Source organism: Anomaloglossus baeobatrachus, chromosome 3 (assembly GCF_048569485.1).
Source record: "Anomaloglossus baeobatrachus isolate aAnoBae1 chromosome 3, aAnoBae1.hap1, whole genome shotgun sequence".
NCBI classification, from domain to species: Eukaryota; Metazoa; Chordata; class Amphibia; order Anura; family Aromobatidae; genus Anomaloglossus; species Anomaloglossus baeobatrachus.
Window position 1 is genome coordinate 571,799,972 of NC_134355.1, and position 22,127 is coordinate 571,822,098.

Consider the following 22,127-nt stretch of genomic DNA (forward strand, 5'->3'; position numbering starts at 1 on the left):
GTCTCAGAGAGAAAAGTGAAGAAAAAAATGAAGTTCTTTGACTACATTAAAAAATAAAAACAGAGTAAGGCTTATGGTAAATAGGAAACATTTATAGCAGATCTTTATTTGTGAGATGTATTAGACCTTATACTACTTAAGAACACAAAAAAAACAAACATTCTCACACACACACATAATATAACATTGTATAATAAATGTAATTATTAGGCTGTTATACGTTATGCAGATTACAGATTATCTGAGAACTAGAGCTCCAGGTAGCATTATCCTTACAGGGGTTTTCCACTACTTGGTCAACCCCTTCTTAAATGCTGTAGTATGTGCTGTAGTGCCCAATGTAAAATATAAGAAACTTTATACTCACTTCCCACACCCGCCCCGTTCCATTGATTACACTGATAAGCCCTGTTGTCTACGAGGAGCCGCTGATGGGCTGCAGTGCTCATACTTCACTTTGACAAAGGCCGGATTTCTAATGAAGTGTGAGCGAAGCAGTCCATCAGCAGGAGACCTGGTGCCAACCTGGCTGTAACAGCTCCAATGTAGGGGGTGGGTGTAATTTTTTTTTTTAATACAGGAGTCTACAGCTACCTTTAATCAACTGCAAAGTAACATGAGTCCAAACTAAGCAATACTGCTGCAGGACAAAGATCTAGATCTATGTACAGAGTATCTGTAAAGTCATCTGTCACAAACCACCGGGGGGGTCACTCAGAAATCCCCCGCGCTGGCTACCAGTACGTCACAATCGGGGGGTAACAAGTGGGGGTCACCCCTCCTTTATACCTCCCGACCGACAGACAGAGCACGTGACGCGCTCTCTAGCGCCCCTCTTATAGTCAGGCCAATTATGGAATTGCCCGACCATAAGCAAGGAGGCCGCTATACTACTTATGCCGATTATTGAAGGGTCCCCGGTGAGAGTAAGGTATATATTCCCCCGACCTCCGCGGGCGGAATATATAAAATCTCCCCGAATCTCACTGGCCTCCCCACAATAATCCTTGGCACAATTCGCTGCCACCAACCGATTTACGGTAACTATTAGCCGAACACACAGACGTGGGATTCAAGATCGAGATAACAGAACAGCCCAAGATTAATTATATAATTTAATCAGCCTAAAGCACACTAGAAACTACAATATATACAATAGGGAATCTACAGAATATACATATGTCAGAGTACAGTTACAGATAAAGCATGGTTTACAACAGGTATGCAATTCAATCAGTTACCTTGTGCGTCTGGCCACAGGGGGGCGCTGTAGACCAGGTTTCTAGGAACTCCCACAGATGTTTCCTGCACGTGACCCCCAGCGAGAGAACACTGGAAAATGGCCGAAGTAGGGTTATCAACCTGGGCAAATCCAGGTCCCCTCCTACCTTAGTGACCTCAGAGGGAGCACTGCTCCACCCCTGGCTTGAGTTATGGACAATCCACAACATGGAATATGGGCCATAACTTTGCCTGGGAGCGTCGTAGGCGGACGCCAATGCTCTCATTGTGACAGTTATGAATTTAGCTACAGAACGAGGGGACTCATGACCTGTCTGCCAGTTCCCCATTGGCTGATATCACGCCTGGGGCATTTCCCAATGTCCTGCTCCCATAAAAAGGGTGTGCCGGCATCGTCCGCATGCGGAGACACCATTTTTATGGTTGCCATATTTATCGGAAATATGGCTTGCGAGATATGAACCATTTTTTACTGGAGTCGTTCTGTCTGGCTATTTCCATAGCCTTGCTAACTAGCTAGCAGCCCCCACTACAGGGTCACGGCAGGGAGTCATCCTGTGTCCATTGTCCCCAAGCCACCTAATTTCCATATCACAGGACATGGCCATGGAGGTGTAAGTGGAACACTGAGAACAAGAAGGGAGGGGGCACTGCCAGGGAGTGATGAGGGATTATGACTGGAGTCATAATTCATCTTCATATCCCGGGATTTGCCTCACACCTCCCCCCTTTTGAGGGCGCTAGGGGGCAGCACACTCCGGTGTTCCCCCGTGCGCCCGTCCGCGACCTCTCCTTGTCGGGACAGCCCGTCTGCGTTACCGTGGTCACGGCCCCTTTTGTGGCGAATGGTGAAGTTGTATTGCTGGAGCGCAAGGCTCCATCGCAACAATCGCCCATTCGTCCCAGAGACGGTGTGCAACCAGCTGAGGGGATTGTGGTCCGTCTCCACGATGAAGTGGCGCCCGTATAGATAGGGTTGCAGACGCTGCAGGGCCCACACTATGGCCAGGCACTCCTTCTCCATCGTGGAATAGGCAACTTCCCTTGGTAACAGCTTCCTGCTCAGGTACAAGACTGGGTGCTCTTGGCTCGCAGAGTCCACCTGGCTGAGCACCGCACCGAGGCCGAAGTCACTGGCGTCGGTCTGTACTACAAACGGCCGCGTGAAGTCGGCTGCCTGTAGCACGGGCGGGCTGGACAGGGCGTCCTTTAGGGCCCGGAAGGCTGTCTCGCAGTCCATTGTCCAATCGACTGCAGAGGGCAGCTTCTTCTTGGTGAGGTCCGTCAAGGGCTTTGCCAGGCTACTATAGCATGGAACAAACCTCCTATAGTACCCAGCGGTCCCCAAGAAGGACATCACCTGCTTCTTGGTCCTGGGGGTGGGCCAGGATGCGATGGCTTCCACTTTCTCAGGCTCGGGCTTCAGTGTTCTCCCACCTACCCGGTGACCGAGGTACTGGACCTCGCTCATGGCCAGCTGACACTTTCCCGGCTTGATGGTCAAACCTGCCCGGTGGATCCGCCTGAGCACCTGTGCTAGATGCTCTAGGTGGTCCTCCCAGGTGGGACTGAAGACGGCAATGTCATCTAGGTACGCGGCCGCGTACCCTTCAAGTCCCTTGAGCAGGGTGTTGACCATCCGCTGGAAAGTGGCAGGGGCATTCCTCATCCCGAATGGCATCACCGTGGACTCGTATAGTCCAAATGGGGTAATAAAGGCAGAGCGTTCCCTGGCCTTGCGAGTCAGGGGGATCTGCCAATATCCCCGGCTCAGATCCATGATGGTCAGGTACTGAGCCCCGGCCAACTGATCGAGCAGGTCATCGATGCGTGGCATTGGGTACGCATCGGCGACCGTGACCGCATTGAGCCCCCTGTAGTCCACGCAGAACCGAGTGGTTCGGTCCTTCTTAGGGACGAGGACTACAGGCGAGGCCCAAGCGCTGTTGGATGCCTGGATCACCCCCAGCTTCAGCATCTCGTCAATCTCCTGGCGCATGTGTTGCTGCACCTCCAGGGAGACCCGATATGCTGAACGCCGGATCGGGGGATGATCCCCAGTGTCCACGTGATGGACAGCCAAGTCAGTCCTTCCGGGCTGGTTGGTAAACAACCCCCGGAAGGGGAGGAGGGTGGCCCACAGCTGGGACCGTTGGTCTTCCAAGAGCTGGTGGCCAACCTCCACATCCTCAATGGATCCGCCTGCCCTAACCTGGGCTAGCATATCCAAGAGGGTTTCCGCTTCTCCCTCCTCGGGCAGGTTGCACACGGGGAGCGCACATGCCTCCCGCTCATGATGTGCCTTCATCATGTTCACATGGAAGGGCTTCCGCCTTCCACGGGCAGGGTCCAGGGTGACCAGGTACGTCACAGGGTTGAGCTGCTGGTACACGAGGTATGGGCCTTCCCAGGCTGCCTGAAGCTTGTCCTGTGGTACGGGGACCAGTACCCACACCTTTTGACCCACTTGGTAGGTCCTCTCACAAGCGTTCTGGTCGTACCAACGCTTCTGATCGGCCTGGGCTTGAGCCATATTGTCGTGTACCAGTTGCGTCAAGGCCTGCATTTTGTCCCGGAAGCGCATGACATACTCGATAACCGACACTCCAGGGGTGGCCAAATCCCCTTCCCAAGCCTCTTTCACCAGAGCCAGGGGGCCCCACACACGTCGCCCGTACAGGAGCTCAAACGGTGAGAATCCTGTTGAGGCCTGTGGAACCTCCCGGTAAGCAAATAACAGGTGTGGGAGATACCGCTCCCAGTCACGCCCATGGGAGTCGACCAACATCTTAAGCATCTGCTTTAAGGTGCCATTGAACCGCTCGCACAGGCCATTAGTCTGTGGATGGTACGGGCTGGCCACCAGATGTCGCACCTGGACTTGCTTACAGAGGGCCTCCATCAGCTGGGACATGAATTGGGTCCCCCGGTCAGTGAGCATTTCCTGGGGAAAACCCACTCGGGAGAAAATCTCCAGCAATGCGGTGGCCACCTTGTCAGCCCGAATGGACGACAAGGCCACTGCTTCTGGGTACCGGGTGGCATAGTCCACTACCGTCAGTATGAAGCGTTTCCCGGAGCTGCTGGGGATGGCCAGCGGGCCGACCAGATCCACAGCCACCCTCCTGAAAGGCTCATCGATGATTGGCAGAGATACCAGTGGGGCTTTGGGGCGTGGCCCCGCCTTCCCCACTCTCTGACAGGTTTCACACGAACGGCAGTAGGCAGCCACATCGGCCCCCATTTTTGGCCAGTAGAAATGCTGGTTTAACCTGGCCTTGGTCTTAGCGATCCCTAGGTGTCCGGCCATCGGAATCTCATGTGCGATCCGCAACAACTCCGTCCGGAACGGATAGGGTACCACCAACTGTCGGTCCCTGGGCCACGCCTCCGGTGAACCCTGCTGGACCGTGGCCCGGTACAGCCGTCCTTGGTCCCAGACCACTCGCTCCGGGTCCGAGTCCGAGGGAGGCTGTGCCGCCTGCTCCTTAAGAGCTTTCAGGCTGTCGTCAGCTTCTAACGCTGCCTGAAACCCCTGACTAGATGTGGCCAGAATCGACGAGACTGTCACCTCTTCAGTCAGTACCCCGGGACCTGTGTCCTGGCCTCCACCTGACTCGGCTGCCACTTGGTCAGAAGGGGAAGAGCTATCGGACCTCCGGGAGGCCCCTTGGCTTCCAGCACTCCCACTGCGGGTGACAGCGGCCACAGCCGCTGCGACCGTGGGTCGTGCCTGCTCCTCCTCCGTTCCTGACCAAGTCGCCGGTTCAGGCAGACCTACCTGGCTTCCTGACACCCCGGTTGTGGGGGAACCATGCACCGAGATCTTACCTGGGAGCACTTCCGCTCCTGGACCGGCCCCAATCTCACCTGCCTGTTCCCCTCCTGCAGCAACAGAACCCCGCTGTGAAATCTCTGGGGACCCCACATTTGCTGTGGTAGCCCCCACCCCACACACTGGTCCTCCCCCTGCAGCACCCTGCTCTCTGCTTATCCCTGCAGAGGGCAACAGATCCCAGCTCACAGGCTGGTTACTTGTAGAGGCATTGTCACACCTTTCTCTGACCCCCTCCCCTCCTGTCACAGCTGCAGCTGAGTGTGTGTCTATGGTGTCTATGCAAGCAGAAATATCAGAGTTCACTCCCTCCTCCCTTACATCATTCATAGATAACACATTAACATTGTCAGGAGTCATGTCAGTACTGGCTGAAGGTTCAGCCCTTGGGGGGGGCCCAAACTGGGAGGTTATCTGCCCCAAATCTGTCCCAAGTAGCACGTTTGCAGGGATCCGATCAGTTACCCCCACCTCCCTCACCCCCCGCCCTGCGCCCCAGTCCACATAAATGTCAGCAACAGGCAGCGCCGGGTCAGTGCCTCCAATCCCGGAGACAGCGAGGGTTTTTCCAGGGATCAAGTCTTGGGGGGACACCATCTCAGGCCGCACCAGAGTCACCTCCGAGGCGCTGTCTCGCAGTCCTATGGTCACAGACCGGCCGACGGTGACAGGTTGGAAGCTGTCCAGGGACCTACCACCACCCCCACCCACACAATACACCTTGGGCGGCCCTTGGGACGGGGACGGAGCCGGGGCCTTGGGACGCTGAGGGCACATGGCCTTGAAGTGTCCAGGTAGGTTGCACTGGTGGCACCGTCTTGGTTCCGCCACGGGCCTGGAGAGGGGAGTTGAGGGGGACACCCCCTGCAGTCTAGGGGCAGGTGGGGCAGTCGCAGAATTCATCTTACCCCCTCTCCAGGTGCTGCTGGTGGCCGCTCTCCTGGCCTCAGGGGCCCGGTTGTTGGTGTAGTCATCGGCAAGGGCAGCTGTAGCCGTGGACCCCTTTGGCTTCTGGTCTCGGATGAACTGGCGGAGATCCTCAGGGCAGTTCCACAAGAGTTGCTCCGTGATGAACAAGTCCAGGATCTCCGGTCCGGTGGAAAGCTGCAGGCCTTGGGTCCAGTGGTCGGCAGCTCGGGCAAGTGCCCGCCGGTGGTCAGCCCAGGAGTCCTTTGGTCCCTTCTGTAGGCTCCGGAACTTCTTGCGGTAGGACTCTGGAGTGAGGTTGTACTGTTGGATCAGGGCCCGCTTGATGGTGTCGTAGCCCTGATCTGCCTCAGCAGGCAAGTCCCCAAGGATATCCAGGGCCTTACCCCTTAAACGGGGGGTCAGGTATTTGGCCCACTGGTCCTTGTCCAGATGGTGCTGCAAGCAAGTCCGTTCAAAAGCAGTCAAGAAAGAGTCCAAGTCTCCATCCTTCTCCAGCACTGGGAAGTCCTCAACACGGACCTTTGGAAGTTTGGTGTCTCGAAGGTCACATGTGGCTGATGAGGGCCGGAGCTGAGCTAGCTGCAGCTGGTAGTCACGGTCTGCCTGTCGCTCTCGCTCTTCACGCGCTGCCTGCCGCTCTCGCTCCGCAGCCTCACGCTCTGCGTGCCGCTCCGCAGCCTCAGCGTCACGCGCTGCCTGCCGCTCTGCCCTGCGCTCTGCCAGGAGTTCCTTGTAGCCCTTCTGGTCTCCAGCCTGGAGAAGGGCCATAGCCATTTGAAGAAGGCTATCCGAGCCTCCCAGGCTCGGTGGAATGGCACGTGGTGATCTGCGGCACGCTGCAGAGCTAGGCGATTCACTGTCCCTTTCAGAGCGGAGGGCTGGCATCTGGCTCGTTGAGGAACCTTGGGTGAGCTCCTCCTCATCTTGTCCAGCAGTGCCAGGTTGCGCAATGTCCTCGGCAGAACGGTTTTCTGGCGTCGAGCTCCTGGAGGACTCGTGGGCAACCTCCTCATTGCTGTCCACAGCACCGTCCTCCCTCTCTTCGGCTCCTGCCTTAGCATTGGCCAGTTGCATAGCTCTGCTCCTGGTGCCATCAGCCATTCTTGCAGACTTTTGGTCACTGACACAGAACTGACACCTGATGCCTCCACACACCTTACAGTATCTGCACTCTGACACTCTAGTGTTGAGCTAGTCTGAAGACCCCAGCAGCCACAGCTGCTGCAGGCAGTCTTTAGTGTCTGGGAGTATGGGTCTCACACTCACACACACTATTATCTCGATCCCACCGCTATGCCACCAATATGTCACAAACCACCGGGGGGGTCACTCAGAAATCCCCCGCGCTGGCTACCAGTACGTCACAATCGGGGGGTAACAAGTGGGGGTCACCCCTCCTTTATACCTCCCGACCGACAGACAGAGCACGTGACGCGCTCTCTAGCGCCCCTCTTATAGTCAGGCCAATTATGGAATTGCCCGACCATAAGCAAGGAGGCCGCTATACTACTTATGCCGATTATTGAAGGGTCCCCGGTGAGAGTAAGGTATATATTCCCCCGACCTCCGCGGGCGGAATATATAAAATCTCCCCGAATCTCACTGGCCTCCCCACAATAATCCTTGGCACAATTCGCTGCCACCAACCGATTTACGGTAACTATTAGCCGAACACACAGACGTAGGATTCAAGATCGAGATAACAGAACAGCCCAAGATTAATTATATAATTTAATCAGCCTAAAGCACACTAGAAACTACAATATATACAATAGGGAATCTACAGAATATACATATGTCAGAGTACAGTTACAGATAAAGCATGGTTTACAACAGGTATGCAATTCAATCAGTTACCTTGTGCGTCTGGCCACAGGGGGGCGCTGTAGACCAGGTTTCTAGGAACTCCCACAGATGTTTCCTGCACGTGACCCCCAGCGAGAGAACACTGGAAAATGGCCGAAGTAGGGTTATCAACCTGGGCAAATCCAGGTCCCCTCCTACCTTAGTGACCTCAGAGGGAGCACTGCTCCACCCCTGGCTTGAGTTATGGACAATCCACAACATGGAATATGGGCCATAACTTTGCCTGGGAGCGTCGTAGGCGGACGCCAATGCTCTCATTGTGACAGTTATGAATTTAGCTACAGAACGAGGGGACTCATGACCTGTCTGCCAGTTCCCCATTGGCTGATATCACGCCTGGGGCATTTCCCAATGTCCTGCTCCCATAAAAAGGGTGTGCCGGCATCGTCCGCATGCGGAGACACCATTTTTATGGTTGCCATATTTATCGGAAATATGGCTTGCGAGATATGAACCATTTTTTACTGGAGTCGTTCTGTCTGGCTATTTCCATAGCCTTGCTAACTAGCTAGCAGCCCCCACTACAGGGTCACGGCAGGGAGTCATCCTGTGTCCATTGTCCCCAAGCCACCTAATTTCCATATCACAGGACATGGCCATGGAGGTGTAAGTGGAACACTGAGAACAAGAAGGGAGGGGGCACTGCCAGGGAGTGATGAGGGATTATGACTGGAGTCATAATTCATCTTCATATCCCGGGATTTGCCTCACATCATCTCATGAGAAACATTTATGGCATGTCCACAGTTTATGCCATACATTTCTGGTAAATGCAGGTCTCCCTTCTGGGACCCGCATCTATCTCCAGAACAGGAGTTCCCTTAGCCCCCATTATAGTCAATGTCTGATCATCAATGAGTGGAGAAGTGGCAGAACATGCTATGAGAGTTCCAAATACACCAACTAAGTAAAAAATGGGCATAGAAAAACTAATCACCCAAGTCCAACTCACTAATTGTTACTCAAAAAAGAACAAGGGTGAGCTTAAATGTATATAGCTTAACTTTAATACTAATATTTATATAACTATATATTATATATATATATATATATATATATATATATATATATATATAAAAATACATTTTAAAAAAAACATAAGTCACAAAAAGACACACACCATATACCCCAGCTATTTAAAGATGGCATATGTCTTATGATCCCCAGCTATTTAAAGATGGCATATGTCTAGGACAGACAGTGGTCCAATCCCCTACTTAAGTACAGATCACAATGGTGAAAATTACCAAATAGTTTATCGAGCTGGGCAGATAAACAATTCGATTTAATTTATGCACCGATCTTAGTGAAAACAAAGGAAACTGGTGTATGTAAATCCAATTCTCAGGCCCACATTCAGCAAGTCACAAGGTCAGATGGTTTATCAGGGGTAGTCCACGATGCTCTATGTGGCTCTATATTTCACTGGCCCCGGCATCCCAAAGAAAAACTCACACCGTTACAAGGGCAGTCTACAGCTAATTCCTAAATAGTCCTGGACTGTCCAGCAAATGTGCCTCAAAGGGAAGATAAACCATTTGACCATGTGACTTGATGAATCTGGGCCTGAGAGGGGATTGGATAACTGCCTGTCCTAGATATATCCCATCTTTAAGTAGTTTGGGATCCTTTGTATATGCTGTTCGTCTTTTTGTGATTTGTATATACTATGTACTGTATATATATATACACAGTACAGACCAAAAGTTTGGACACACCTTCTCATCTCTAGAACAACTGTTAAGAGGAGACTTTGTGCAGCAGGCCTTCATGGTAAAATACCTGCTAGGAAACCACTGCTAAGGACAGGCAACAAGCGGAAGAGACTTGTTTGGGCTAAAGAAAGAGCACAAGGAATGGACATTAGACCAGTGGAAATCTGCTTTGGTCTGATGAGTCCAAATTTGAGATCTTTGGATCCGACCACCGTGTCTTTGTAGAAAAGGTGAACATATGGACTCTACATGGCTGGTTCCCACCGTGAAGCATGGAGGAGGAGGTGTGATGGTGTTGGGGTGCTTTGCTGGTGACACTGTTGGGGATTTATTCAAAATTGAAGGCATACAGAACCAGCATGCCTACCACAGCATCTTGCAGCGGCGTGCTATGCCATCTGGTTTGCGTTTAGTTGGACCATCATTTATTTTTCAACAGGACAATGACCCCAAACACACCTCCAGGCTGTGTAAGGGCTATTTGACTAAGAAGGAGAGTGATGGGGTGCTACGCCAGATGACCTGGCCTCCACAGTCACCAGACCTGAACCCAATCAAGATGGTTTGGGGGTGAGCTGGACCGCAGAGTGAAGGCAAAAGGGCCAACAAGTGCTAAGCATCTCTGGGAACTCCTTCAAGACTGTTGGAAGACCATTTCCGGTGACTACCTCTTGAAGCTCATCAAGAGAATGCCAAGAGTGTGCAAAGTAGTAATGAATGCAAAAGGTGGCTACTTTGAAGAACCTAGAATATAAGACATATTTTCAGTTGTTTCACACTTTTTTAAGTATTTCATTCCACGTTTTAATTCATAGTTTTGATGCCTTCAATGTGTATCTACAATTTTCAGAGTCCTGAAAATAAAGAAAACTTTTTGAATGAGAAGGTGTATCCAAACTTTTGGTCTGTACTAAATATATAATATGAGAGTATTTATTTGGCTGTATTTACAACTCTTATAGCAATGAATGGAGAGAACGGATACACACACTGCCACCTATTCATTCGCTGGTGGTCTGATGTAGGCTGGAATGGGGTATTGGGAGACCCCCTACTCTGGAGATACAGAGGGTGACATAAGTATTGTTACGTTACCAATAGAAATCTAATTCTGATGGTGTTATTGGCATGAATTTCTCATCAAATGTCAGTAACACCACAATCAAGCCACACAGGCATACAAATCAAACCATAGCTGTCCATAAATTAAGTGTACTAATGAGAAATTATGCTGGGAAAAAGTATTGATGAAGAAAAAAGAGGTGCAAGAAGCCATGGAAAGTCATGACACCAGCTGAAATCTATCAAAAATTAGAAAGCAGTCCTGCCGCTAAAGGCCGCTTTACACGCTGCGACATCGCTCAAGCGATCTCGTTGGGGTCACGGAATTTGTGACGCACATCCGGTCGCTTTAGCGATGCTATTGCGTGTGACACCTATGAGCGATTTTGCATTGTTGCAAAAACGTGCAAAATCGCTCATCGGTGACATGGGGGTCCATTCTCTAATATTGTTGCTGCAGCAGTAACGAAGTTGTTCCCCGTTCCTGCGGCAGCACACATCGCTACGTGTTACACTGCAGGAACGAGAACCCTCTCCTTACCTGCCTCCCGCCCGCAATGTGGAAGGAAGGAGGTGGGTGGGATGTTTGTCCCGCTCATCTCCGCCCCTCCGCTTCTATTGGGTGGTGGTTCAGTGACGCAGCTGTGACGTCGCTGTGACGCTGAACAAACTGCCCCCTTAGAAAGGAGGCGGTTCGCCGGTGACAGCGACATCGCAGGGCAGGTAAGTACGTGTGACGGGTCCGGGCAATGTTGTGCGCCACGGGCAGCGATTTGCCCATGTCGCACAACTGATAGGGGCGGGTACCGATATCGCAGCGTGTTAAGTGGCCTTTAGTGAAAAATAATATCAGCTGGTTTAACTGATAGACCATAAAAAGGTGTCTCGTTCCCGAGGTGCCATACTAGAGACATCTCACGATGGTAAAACCAGTGAGCTGTCTCAAGACCTTTGCAACCTTATTGTTGTATAACAAGCTGATGGCATTGTTTAGAAAATAATTTCTAAACTACTGAAGGTTCAAGTGAGCACTATTGGGGCTATAATCTGGAAGAGGAAATAACATTATTTCACCATTAACCGGTCATGACCAAAGGCCCCGTCACACTAAGCAACATCGCTAGCAACATCGCTGCTAACGAACAACTTTTGTGACGTTGCTAGCGATGTCGCTGTGTGTGACATCCAGCAACAACCTGGCCCCTGCTGTGAGGTCGTTGGTTGTTGCTGAATGTCCTGGGCCATTTTTTAGTTGTTGCTGTCCCGCTGTGAAGCACAGATCGCTGTGTGTGACAGCGAGACAGCAACAACTAAATGTGCAGGCAGCAGGAGCCGGCTTCTGCGGAGGCTGGTAACCAATGTAAATATCGGGTAACCAAGAAGCCCTGTCCTTGGTTACCCGATATTTACCTTTGTTACCAGCCTCCGCCGCTCTCACTGTCAGTGCCGGCTCCTGCTCTGTGCACATGTAGCTGCAGCACACATCGGGTTAATTAACCCGATGTGTGCTGTAACTAGGAGAGCAAGGAGCCAGCGCTAAGCATTGTGCACTGCTCCCTGCTCTGTGCACATTTAGCTGCAGCACACATCGGGTAATTAACCCGATGTGTGCTGTAACTAGGAGAGCAGGGAGCCAGCGCTCAGTGTGCGCTGCTCCCTTCTCTCTGCACGTGTAGCTGCGTGTGCTGGTAACCAAGGTAAATATCGGGTTGGTTACCCGATATTTACCTTAGTTACCAAGCGCAGCATCTTCCACGCAGCGCTGGGGGCTTGTCACTGGTTGCTGGTGAGCTCACCAGCAACTTGTGTAGCGACGCTCCAGCGATCCCTGCCAGGTCAGGTTGCTGGTGGGATCGCTGGAGCGTCGCAGTGTGACATCTCACCAGCAACCTCCTAGCAACTTACCAGCCGATCCCTATCGTTGTTGGGATCGCTGGTAAGTTGCTTAGTGTGACTGGACCTCAAGTGTTCCCCACAAGATTTCAGAGAGAGAGGAGTGAAAAGAATTATCAGAAGAGTTGTTCAAGAGCCAAAAAACACCTGTGGAGAGCTACAGAAAGACCTGAAATCAGCAGGTACAATTGTTCAAAGAAAACATTAAGTAATGCACTCAACCTCCATGGCCTGAACAAAAGACTCAATTGCTGAACAAAAAGCATGAACAAGAGCAATGGTTTGCTCAACAGTATTTAAATAAGCCTGTGAAATACTTGGGAGAATAAAGTTTGGTCAGATGAGACTAAAATTTAACTCTCTGCATTCTATAATACTCTCTATGTTTGGAGGACAAAAGGCAGTGCATATCACCCCAAAAATACCATACCAACAGTGACATTTAGAGGTGGCAACATCATGGTGTGGGGCTGTTTTTCACCATATGTTGTCATTGCCCAACATCATATCATTGATGGAAGGATGACTAAGCAAATGTACTGAGATATTCTTGATAAAAATCTGCTGCCAGGATGATTAAAATGAAACAAGGGTGGACATTTTAGCAAGACAACGATCCCAAACACATAGCCAAGGAAACTCTAAATTGGTTTCAGAGAAAGAAAATAAAGCTACTAGAATGGCCCAGCCAATCATCTGACCTGAATCCAATAGAACATTTATGGAAGGAACTAAATCTCAGAGTTCATAGAAGGAGCATATGGAATATCCAGGAATTGAAGAGTGCTTGTGTGGAAGAATGAGCCATAATCACACCTGAGCAATGCATACCACTATTTCCTCCATATCGGAGGCACCTTGAATCAGAGTCATCACCAACAATGGCTATTGAATAAAGTAGTAAATAAATTTCAGTAATCATGTTCAACACATTTTCCCTTTTGTAATTTCTTACTATTACACATAGCTAAATTTATGAAAATCTATGGTTTGAATTCTTTACTTATGTGTATTGGATGGATTGTTACCGATATCTGGTGAGAAATTCGTGTCAATAGCATCTTTAGAAATATAGTTACTTAGAAAATTGGTGACGTGTTCAATATTTATTTCACTCTCTGTAGGTGCAGGTCCTAGCGGCAAGGCCTGCATCTATCAAATACTTACCGGTATGTATGGAAATTTCTGAATGTATATATTTCTGTATGGAAATTTTGCAAAGCTCTTGTCTAAGTTTACATTAGAAACATTTATTTTACCTGCTTTCACCAATATTAGCTGTTCTTTGCTTTTAGAAGACAGATTTCAAGTTTGAAGTCTACCAAATCTATAGGACTAATTTTATCCCTTATTTTTGAAATATGGGATTAATTTCCCCTATAATGAGAGAAAATTGTTCTACAGAAGCTGACTTGCTCAAGTTTCATCATAAATTCTGTTACAGTTCACCAAATGATTCCCAACACTGCATGTTCTCATGGTTCAACAGTCCCAACCTCAATCAGCAAATTATCCAGTGCATGAGGGATACAGTTTTTGGGGAGGGGGAAATGACTCTTTAGGTATTTAGCTATTTTTTAACTAGAAATCTGTGTCTGGCTATACATTTTACTTTCTGTAGGGGAAATGAAGCATTAAATGCTGCCTGTATAAGTGAATGCCTGGCTGTGTAATATCTGACCTACTGGGGCTCATAGATGAGACCATTTCCGTTCCGTGTTTGTGCCCTATTGTTAAGTGTGTTATTATTAATGAACAGTCACTGAGATATACAGTCAGGGCCAGAAATATTTGGACAGTGACACGTTTTGTTATTTTAGCTGTTTACAAAAACATGTTCAGAAATACAATTATATATATAATATTGGCTGAAAGTGCACACTCCCAGCTGCAATATGAGAGTTTTCACATCCATATCGGAGAAAGGGTTTAGGAATCATAGCTCTGTAATGCATAGCCTCCTCTTTTTCAAGGGACCAAAAGTAATTGGACAAGGGACTCTAAGGGCTGCAATTAACTCTGAAGGCGTCTCCCTCGTTAACCTGTAATCAATGAAGTAATTAAAAGGTCTGGGGTTGATTACAGGTGTGTGGTTTTGCATTTGGAAGCTGTTGCTGTGACCAGACAACATGCGGTCTAAGGAACTCTCAATTGAGGTGAAGCAGAACATCCTGAGGCTGAAAAAAAAGAAAAAATCCATCAGAAAGATAGACATGCTTGGAGTAGCAAAATCAACAGTCGAGTACATTCTGAGAAAAAAGGAATTGACTGATGAGCTTGGGAACTCAAAAAGGCCTGGGCGTCCACGGATGACAACAGTGGTGGATGATCGCCGCATACTTTCTATGGTGAAGAAGAACCCGTTCACAACATCAACTGAAGTCCAGAACACTCTCAGTGAAGTAGGTGTATCTGTCTCTAAGTCAACAGTAAAGAGAAGACTCCATGAAAGTAAATACAAAGGGTTCACATCTAGATGCAAACCATTCATCAATTCCAAAAATAGACAGGCCAGAGTTAAATTTGCTGAAAAACACCTCATGAAGCCAGCTCAGTTCTGGAAAAGTATTCTATGGACAGATGAGACAAAGATCAACCTGTAACAGAATGATGGGAAGAAAAAAGTTTGGAGAAGAAAGGGAACGGCACATGATCCAAGGCACACCACATCCTCTGTAAAACATGGTGGAGGCAACGTGATGGCATGGGCATGCATGGCTTTCAATGGCACTGGGTCACTTGTGTTTATTGATGACATAACAGCAGACAAGAGTAGCCGGATGAATTCTGAAGTGTACCGGGATATACTTTCAGCCCAGATTCAGCCAAATGCCGCAAAGTTGATCGGACGGCGCTTCATAGTACAGATGGACAATGACCCCAAGCATACAGACAAAGCTACCCAGGAGTTCATGAGTGCAAAAAAGTGGAACATTCTGCAATGGCCAAGTCAATCCCCAGATCTTAACCCAATTGAGCATGCATTTCACTTGCTCAAATCCAGACTTAAGACGGAAAGACCCACAAACAAGCAATACCTGAAGGCTGTGGCTGTAAAGGCCTGGCAAAGCATTAAGAAGGAGGAAACCCAGCGTTTGGTGATGTCCATGGGTTCCAGACTTAAGGCAGTGATTGCCTCCAAAGGATTCGCAACAAAATATTGAAAATAAAAATATTTTGTTTGGGTTTGGTTTATTTGTCCAATTTCTTTTGACCTCCTAAAATGTGCAGTGTTTGTAAAGAAATGTGTACAATTCCTACAATTTCTATCAGATATTTTTGTTCTAACCTTCAAATTAAACGTTACAATCTGCACTTGAATTCTGTTGTAGAGGTTTCATTTCAAATCCAATGTGGTGGCATGCAGAGCCCAACTCGCGAAAATTGTGTCACTGTCCAAATATTTCTGGACCTAACTGTATTACTCTGACAATAAATTTGGAATGCTTTCTCCTGGGTGAAAGAATAGAGGACTACTTAATTGGCAAAAGAGAAAGATACATAAAGAAAGATGCTTTCACTGTTTTACAGAACATTACAGATTTGGTGTAGCTGTAATAAAAAGTGCAGGTCAGCAATCAGTGATAAAACAATGGTTCCTTAGGACAGTTTTCTTTAGATTTTTTTTGTAATATATTAAAATGAATCGGGGGCATGCATGTAAAACCTGTAATTTAAATTAATAACATGATACTTTGATTTCTGCTTAAAATGGGATTGAGGAGTTACAGTCATTTTAAGGTGTTCTACAAATACAAAGCTTAACTTATTGTACAACCTCTCTGAGTCCCATACTAGAGTTGAGCGAGTACCTAACTATTCGTACTCGCTATACTCATAACGAGTACTGTCTAATACTAAAGTATTCATTCCGAATAGTGTGTGCAATGCAAGTCAATGGGGAAAAACTCGCAATGTAATGAGTAACCCAAATTCCGCACTATTCGCTACTCGCTCGAAAAGTACGGCATTCAGGTTACTCGTTACATTGCGAGTATTCCCCAATGACTTGCATTGCACATGCTATTGGGAACGAATATGCGAGTATTAGACAGTACTCATGAGAAAAATGAGTACAAATAGTTAGGTACTCGCTCAACTCTACCCCAAACAGCTGATTTTCCAAGCGAGGCGATGATCATCCAATTTACTTGCAACGGAAAATCAAAGCAAATGTATCAGGCATTAACATGACCATCCATGTAATACCACTCAAGTCCAACAAAACTGTGTGTTCGGGATAACATTGAGGCTGCTGAAGTTTGTTTCACCTCTCTGATGTCCCTTTCTCCTAACAGAATTTCTTACCTTACTAGTCTTTGCTCATAGCGATCTGTGTTTTGTGGTTTAAAAAGTGTTAGATTGTAAGGAACAGACATTATCAGTAAAAAAAACACTAGTACCTGATGCCTGATACATGGCAAATAGTTCTTCCTTCATTCTGTCTTGGATTGTTTTCAAGACAAATGATCTCCTTGGTTAAATGGACCTGGTCCTCTTCATCTGTCTCTTCCCTTTGCTCTATTTCTATTTGAATAAGAGGAACCTCCATAGGTCCACTGGAGGAACCAAGCTGGTGTAGTTTAGATTTATTTACAACTATCATTTCTTGACTGTCTATAGATTTGCATCCATTATTATTTTTAAAGCTTCCCTTATTTGTGATGTCATAGGAGTCTTGATGTTGAGCTAGTAGAGATTTTCCACTCTGAACAATGTCCACAGCCAGCTTGTTGGCATATCGGTCCACATGGGCTGGTGAACCCTTGGGTGATGAGGACGCCTCTGCGTCTACACTGTCCATTCTATCTGCTATGATTTTATTCTTGCGCATTAAAGCCTCAATGGAACTGGACCAGGTTTCATGGATTAATACATCTGTAGCTTGGTCAGTCTGGCACCTTTGGTATAGACAAGAGTCTGATTTGCAGAGGCTTGTGGACGAGATGAAATTGACAGGTTGAATGTTGAGGAAATCACGTGAGCCACGTCGTGAAAACTCATCAAGAGAGTTAGCTTTAACTGGTGCATTTACAGTGAGACGTGCGCTAGACGATCTGGTACAAGGCATGGAAGATTGGCGGAAACAGAAAGGTGTGCGAGAGGAAGGGGGCATTAAATTGTTTGTCCATTCTGCAGTATTTCTGCTTGAATATGTTTCCTTACTTTCCTTGTCTATTTCCTTTAACATAAATCTGTAAAACTCTTCAGTAATACTCTCGGTGCTAGACTGTTTAGAAAGGCAGGTGGGTCTCACATTCAAGTGGCTGTTTCTCCTGGAAATCTGTTGTAAAGCAGAATTCAGAATACTGTTTGCATTTTTCCCAGCATAATAGTCTAGCAACAACTCAAATTCTCTTCCTTCATTTTCCATCTGATTTACCATAAATCTAGAAAATTCATCAGTAATGCTCTCACAGCTGGACTGTTTAGACACAGAACTTGTCCTACTGAATGGCTGGCCTAACATGTTCCAAGGTCCTAACGTGTTGACAAGACTTTTGGCATCCAGATCTTCCTCGGGGATGCTTTCATAGCTAGATGCTTTACCTCTGCTCCATCTGTCACAGTGTAATCTGTTGCGTGACAAATTCTGACCCTGCCATAGAGGATCTACAACTGATGACTCAGCTAAATTCATTATTTTAGAGGCCACTTCATTAGCGAAAGCACTGACAGGGTCAGGGGCATCATCAAGGTTGATGGACTCATCCACCACTCGGTTCATTAGCCGTTCTTTAAGCTCTGGGTGCTCATCTGTCTTTTTTTTTATTTCACTGAGCCTTGGAGGCCTGTGCCTTCTCACTACTGACCCACCAGAAGCTGGATCTTTTTTTCTTTTCACTGTCCTACAAGGTGCCAACAAGCACTCACTACCCTTGGCCCATGCACAAAACCAAGGCTGCTTCCCGTTAGAGTTCTCTAGACAAATAGCGGCTATTTCAGTGGCCATAGAAACCACAGTTTCCGCCAAATCATCTGCAAAGTCTGTTAAACAGTAATTACTGACAGGGTGTTTTACAGTAAGTATAGCCTGGGAAGGGTGCAACATGTTACTACTCGCTAATGGTAGGTTCAGAGAGAATTCTTTGGCTATATGCATCTCGCTGTGGAGCTTTTCTTGACTTCCTGAATTCATAACTCCATCCATAGATCCTTTGTCTGACACACAATACCTGCAGTCATCGTCTATAAGAATACTTTCCCTGGCTCTTTGATCATTGTGGTGTCGTTTGTAGCGCTCCCTCCTTAGACATTGCTTACTACATGGTGTTTTATTCTGCGCTTGACTACTTGTGGTGCAGTAGGAGTCTGCTGGGAGGATATTGTTTCCACTCACTTCATTTGGAGGCAGTTTGAGAGGAATTGATTCAGTTTTTGGCTCAGGGCTGCTGTATGATTTGGTTAATTTGCTTTTATTCCTGTGGACCAGGTCTTCCACTTGACTTTTTTCTAAAACTACAGATTTTGAACTGTCAACAAATGCATTAGAAGGCAAGTCTCCGCTTTGTACAAGATCGCTCATTTTTTTACAAGTGAAATGCATCACATTGAAGAGGAGTTCAGTAGTAGTTGATACAAAATCACTCGATGTAGTGGAGGAATGCTGAACTTCCACACCTTGTGCTGACTTTTCAGCTGAGTGCCTTAAGATAGTATCAGATAAATTGTGAGCTAGGTCATCATTTACCACGTCACCTACATGAGCAAGTTTAGCAGAGCTCACACTGCACAGGATCTTCTCATTTATAGCCTCAAGAAACTCTCCTACATTCTTATAATTGCAGGGACTAGTCAGTATCATAGCTGCCTCTTTTAGGAGAGTTTTAGAAATGTTGTCTTTGAGTTTTTCCATGCTGGTTCCCAATGCAATGCTGCAATGTAGAGCTACAGCTGTTGATGCATCAGCTGCCAACAAAAGTCCACTAGATGTGGCAGGATAATGAGTTTGTCTTTGTTCCCCTAGGCCACAAACAGCTATGGCACTTGCCATCTTAGTCATCTCGCACAAAGCAGATGGCACTGAGAATTCAACACCCTCTATATTTCTGGGAAGTCCTACAATGTCTGTGATGTGTTCTTCCACTCTGTAATTCTCTTCTACATATGTGTTTTCAGTATATTCTGAATTATTTTGATCCGAATGCTGTGGACTTGAAAGCGTGCCTATGACAGATGCTGCACATGCCAACGCTACTTCTAAAGTGCTTTGTGTGGAACTAGTGTCCTCATCTGTCCAATGATCAGAACTGTTTGCAAAGTTCTCCTGCTCGGGCCAATGCGATTCATCAATCCATTCTGTTGGGCTGTCACAACTATCAGGGCTCTGTACTATAACAATTTTTGGAAGATCGTTCCATGACCGAGATGTTGCCGGAGAATCTTCTTGAGAAGTGAAACTAGAGAGTGCAGAGTCACCAGCTGAAATGGAAAGAGCTGCCTCCTTGGGGAAAGAGTTGTCTGACTGAGACAATCTAATAAATGCATCCTGTAATACACACTCTGCCAAATTGGTTGCATATTGGCCTGTAGTTGCAGGATCTTCAAAAGATTCCCTGCAATGATCAACTTCGTCCAATGAGTTTCGTAGTCCAATATTTTCTAAACATTGACGCTCCTTTCTTTCAGTTTTACACTCGAAGTTGATTCCCACAAGAGATGCTCTTCTTCCGTCAGAGTTTCTTCTCATCTCCTCTGTAGACTTAACTATGATATTATATTCTTCTATTCTAAGATCTGTCTTTCCAATTTTTCTGTTCTGAGAATGTTCAGCTCCTTTTCTTTTCACTTTCTTAACATCATCAGGAGGATCTACAAGAAGAGTAGAAAAATCTAGGTCAGGAATTTACTAAGTGGATCATCTGTGAAGACTCTATTATAATCGGTAAGATCACAAGACACATACAACACCCAAAATACATATTATCATAGCCCCCTTTGCTCTTAACTTTTAGATTATCCATATTGTGGAGAAAGCTTTAAGTCAGCTACACAGTTCTATATTTTATTTCAGCCCTTCATGCTGAATTTTGGAAAAGATGAACACCAGAATGATATATAAATACATGAAAGGAATGCTGGAATCTACACATAGAAAAATAAATGAACCATGAAACTTTGGAATCCAGGAGAAGTAATTGAATTATGTATTCACATATATCTGATGTTTCCCAGGTTCAATAAATAATAATGTCCCAGTAACTGCTCCATAGCATTAATGATTCCGCACTTCCTTGGAGCAATGGTTTCATAGGAAATAAGTTTTACTAAGTTAACAAAGTGAATTTTAGATTTTACTCTTTGGTCTTGCTTTGCTAGATTTCAGAAGTGTACAGCTTTGGATTTCATGTTCATGGCATCATTAAAAATAAGTGAACACTTGCACTGCCCTGTTAATCTGAGTATATTAGTATATTTACAGGTGATCTTAAATGGAATGTCACCAATATTCTGTTAATTAAAGCCAGCCATTATCAGACTGAATATTTTTTTTTTATAGGCAGGCAGCCGTCTTGCCTGAGCTATAGTTAAAGGAAACCTGTCACCAGATTTTTCCCTATTAAACTAAAAGAATCCCCTTCTGCAGCTCCTGGGTTGCATTCTATGAAGGTGCACCTTGGTCCTGACTCCCCTTCCAGACCCCAAAAATAACTTTAGAAAACTTGGCCGTTAGGTATGTTAATTACCTTGGTTGGCCAGATGGACGGGCTCATTTTCTGCTCCTTTAACCCCCTCCTGCCGCTGATCGCCGTCCTCCTTCCTTGATTCATGGGATGACACCCTCCGTCATCCTCCTCATCGCATTTTGAAATCTCGCACCTTTGCAGTTCGGTCTGCTCGCGCCTGTGCATTTAGCTCACTGGCGCGAGCTAGGGCAGCTATGTTTTCTGCTCTGGCCACAATATGGCAGAGCGAACTGCGCCTGCGCGAGCAGACCTAACTGCACAGGCGCGAAATTTGAAAATGAGACGAGGATTATGATGGAGGGCGTCATCCCGTCAATCAAGGAAGGAGGACGGCAATTAGCGGCAGGAGGGGGAAAAAGGAGAAGAAAATGAGCCCGCCCATCTGGCCAACTAATGTAATAAGCATACATAACGGCCAAATTTTATAAAGTTATTTTTGGGGTCTGGAAGGGGAGTCAGGGCCAAGGTGCACCTTCACAGAATGCAGCCCAGGAGCTGCAGAAGTTGATTCTTTTAGTTTAATTGGGGAAAATCTGGTGACAGGTTCCCTTTAACATTTAGTGATGCCGCATGGACCATACACAACAGTAGTTTGGAGAAAGCTCATTGATTTCTATATCAGAGTGTTCTAGGTATGCTCTGTTATCTGAGCAGAGGTCATGTGTGCAGGACAGGGGAGGAGGTGAGCTGTGACATCTCCTATTGTGAAATGGTGTATCCTGTGCTCTAATATATATATAGAATTAATAGCATTGTGATTCTGCTGTAATGATAAAAGGTAGCCGCTGAAAAAGTCATCTGTGGTATGAACCTAATTTTGGAGTGAATTTTCTAAGTGAAATTGCAAGATTTTAGGATTTAGAAACTTTTTTTTCTGATGAAAGCTTTAAAAGAATA

General features: G+C 46.9%; 1 protein-coding gene across 2 annotated transcripts in view; it reads right to left on the reverse strand.

Moving 5' to 3' along the window:
- Positions 1-22,127, reverse strand: part of SPHKAP (SPHK1 interactor, AKAP domain containing) — a 456,834-nt gene that overhangs the window by 40,426 nt on the left and 394,281 nt on the right. For both annotated transcript variants that reach the window (XM_075340950.1, XM_075340952.1), the window contains exon 7: positions 16,947-20,355. In XM_075340950.1, the coding sequence (XP_075197065.1) occupies positions 16,947-20,355 (3,409 nt within the window). The remainder of the gene's footprint in view (positions 1-16,946; positions 20,356-22,127) is intronic.